The sequence below is a fragment of the Gracilinanus agilis genome, chromosome 1, assembly GCF_016433145.1.
Source record: "Gracilinanus agilis isolate LMUSP501 chromosome 1, AgileGrace, whole genome shotgun sequence".
Taxonomy (NCBI): Eukaryota; Metazoa; Chordata; class Mammalia; order Didelphimorphia; family Didelphidae; genus Gracilinanus; species Gracilinanus agilis.
In genome coordinates this window covers 794,054,284-794,057,689 of record NC_058130.1, presented here as the reverse complement: position 1 = coordinate 794,057,689, position 3,406 = coordinate 794,054,284, and the positions used below count along the sequence as shown (strand labels likewise).

At 40.3% G+C, this 3,406-nt stretch overlaps 1 protein-coding gene across 1 annotated transcript in view; it reads right to left on the bottom strand.

Moving 5' to 3' along the window:
* Positions 1-1,619: 1,619 nt before the first annotated feature.
* The window catches only part of LOC123230519 (zinc finger protein 2-like), a 53,545-nt gene continuing 51,758 nt past the window's right edge, over positions 1,620-3,406 (bottom strand). Inside the window, exon 3 of the mRNA XM_044656656.1 lies at positions 1,620-2,186. Within this exon, the coding sequence (XP_044512591.1) occupies positions 1,620-2,186 (567 nt within the window). The remainder of the gene's footprint in view (positions 2,187-3,406) is intronic.

The window sequence follows — 3,406 nt, the reverse complement described above, 5'->3', positions numbered from 1 at the left end:
TTTGATTCTGACCAGCACACAAAGAGGTTAGTAGATGTTGTTATTAATTGAAAAAGATTTAATATAAAGGTAAACAAATAGGGTATAAGGTAATCAGGGAAAACAGGGAATTAGGAAAAAGAGAAAGAGTTTCTAATCCTCTTTAAGATCTAATTCAAAAGTACTAAAGTTCTGTTAATATCAAACTGTAGCCTTAGAATGTCTAGGCAAGGGCCAGCAGGCCTCCAGGCCTGCTCAGAATGAAGCAGCTCTGTTTGTTGTGTGAGGGTGAAGGGAGGAAGGTAGAAGGAAGAATGGATGGGAGAAAGGAGAGAGGAAGGTAGAAGAAGGGAAAGGAAGGTAGCAGTCTCCAGACCTGGCAGGGGGAAATTGACCAGAGCCCTTGGGGCTCAAATAAAAGATCAGAGAGAAACTTAGGGTTTAGAACAATTAGAATTTATTTACATTAGAAAAGGGAAGGTCTAGGGAAAACTAGGAGGTAGATAGAAGGGGGAAAAGGCGCCAAGAGAGAGAGAGTTCAGGGTAGAGAGCATCAGCCAGCCTCTAGGTTCCAGAGAGAAAAGGCACCAAAAAACTCTTATACTTTCTCCAAAACCTCCCACAAAGGAAGTGGGAGGTGTCAGGGGAAGTTGTAGCAGGGAGTCGTGGGAGTTGTAGTTTCCCAAGGCTTACAATAATTTTAAATGACACAGTTGGTTTGATCAGATTACAGCTTGATGGAAAATGATTTTTTGTAGATCTTCTGTGAGTATGATGATTTGTAATAAGTTGAAAGATGGTATTGATTGGCAATATGAGCGTAAGCTGAGGTTACCATCCCTATGGAGTGACAGCTAATCCCTGACCTATGAAGCCTAGTCGAGAAGAGAAGGATACATCTACCCAGACCTCCCCGCCAACTGTGGCTGAGTTCCAGTGGGTTGGGCTCACCTCCTTTTATCGGGCAAGACCAGTGATCAAGTGGTCTCATACCGTGGTATGCCAACCCTTAAAGGTTCCAAAATTCTGCGCAATTAACTGGCAACTCCTTACCCATCATGGCTACTTGCAAAACTTTATTGATACTATTCTGTCTCTGTCATTAGGGCCCCCTAACCATGCTCACAGGTTAGTCCAGCAATCAACAAAACCAGAAGAAAAGAGAGTGAAATCTGCTCTTGCCTCAGGTTATCCAACTTTTTCTTCTCCTACTAACTCTCACGCATCAAATCTCAGGAGCCAACTGTGGCTTTCTATTTCATCTGGGCCTCTCAAAGGGGCAATGCAAGGGGCAATACAAAGGACATCCACTCTGACCCCTGACTCCTGATTTCTTGACTCTACTGCTGCCTTTTTCCTGCTGTCATTCTATTCTCATGACCCAATCCACTCCAAGATATCTTCCACACAATTGGAATCTGGCCACTTAATCCATAATTTAAAAAAGGGGAAGTTTTGGCCACATTAGAAGAGTGAATTGAAGGTGTATATTTATGTATATATAAAAAGCTGCTAGGGAGGGGGATTTCTCTACTCATAAAAAGGAGTGATTAATATGTCCCTTCTGAAGAGCACTGAACTTTCACTAATTTTCTATAGGAAGTTGCCAGTCAAAGGTTACTAATAAATAAAGCATGACTTTATCCCACACAATAAGGCTTTACTCCATGGTGGATTGCCTGATGTTTGGAAAGAGATTCCTTACATGTATAAGCCTTTCCGCAGTGTTCACATTCATAAGGTTTCTCTCCAGTGTGGATGCTCTGATGCCTAGTAAGAGATCTCCTAAATGTAAAAGCCTTTCCACACTGTTTACATTCATAAGGTTTCTCTCCAGGGTGGATGTTCTGATGTGCAGTAAGATTGATCCTCTGTGTGAAAGACTTTCCACACTGTTTACATTCATAAGGTTTCTCTCCAGTGTGAATTCTCTGATGTGCAGCAAGAGAGCCCCTCAGTGTGAAAACCTTTCCACAGAGTTTACATTCATAAGGTTTCTCTCCAGTGTGGATTCTCTGATGTATAGCAAGAGATCCCCTCTCTGTAAAAGCCTTTCCACATTGTGTATATTCATAAGGTTTCTCTCTAGTGTGGATGCTCTGATGTGCAACCAAAGACTCCTTCCATTTAAAAGCCTTTCCACAGTGCTTACATTCATAAGGTTTCTCTCCAGTGTGGATTCTCTGATGTTTAGCAAAAGAGTACCTCTGTGTGAAAACCTTTCCACATTGTTTACATTCATAAGGTTTCTCCCCAGTGTGGATTCTCTGATGTTTAGCAAGAGATCCCCTCTCTATAAAAGCTTTTCCACACTGTCTACATTCATAAGTTTTCTCTCCAGTGTGGATTTTCTGATGTCTGGAAAGAGATCCCCTAATTGTAAAAGCCTTTCCACATTGTTTACATTCATAAGGTTTCTCTCTAGTGTTGATTCTCTGATGTTCAGCAAGCTTAGAGCTCTGACTGAAAGGTCTTCCACCTTTATCACTCACAGAAACCATCTTGATACATTTACCTTTTGGATGTTTAACAAGGTCTGAACTCCAGTCAAAGGCCAATCCTCCTACGTTACCTGGATACATGAGCATTTCTGGTTTCTCAGGTGACTGAAGAAGTCCTACTTCTTCAGGAAAGCATTTCCCATATTCACTATCCTGACGACAGTCATTTCCTGAGGTCAATTTCATATGCTGATTTAGGACTGAATATTGGCTGAATTTCTTGGCAGTTTCATCAAATTCAGAGTCACTCTTTGGATTTTTATTTACCTTGAGAGTAGCATCACAGATTTCTCTCAAAATGAAGTCAAGAGGACCTTCATTCATGCATATTTGGGGGCCAGATCCTTCCACAAAAAGACTCAGCTTTGTAGACACCTCCTTCACTTCCAAACCCACTACTGAAGAAAAAAAATGATATAAAAACAGAAGGAAGCAGTACCAGATATTAAACTATACTATAAAGCAGCAGTCATCAAAACAATATGGTACTGGCTAAGAGACAGAGAGGAGGATCAGTGGAATAGACTTGGGGTAAATGACATCAGCAAGACAGTGTATGATAAACCCAAAGAGCCCAGCTTTTGGGACATGAATCCACTATTTGACAAAAACTGCTGGGAAATTTGGAAAACAATATGGGAGAGATTAGGATTAGATCAACATCTCACACCCTACACCAAGATAAATTCAGAATGGGTGAACGACTTGAATATAAAGAGGGAAACTATAAATAAGTTAAGTGAACACAGAATAGTATACTTGTCAGATCTCTGGGAAAGGAAAGACTTTAAAACCAAGCAAGAGTTAGAGAAAATTACAAAATGTAAATTAAATGGTTTTGATTATATTAAACTAAAAAGCTTTTGTACAAACAAAAACAATGTAGTCAAAATCAGAAGGGAAACAACAAATTGGGAAAAAATCTT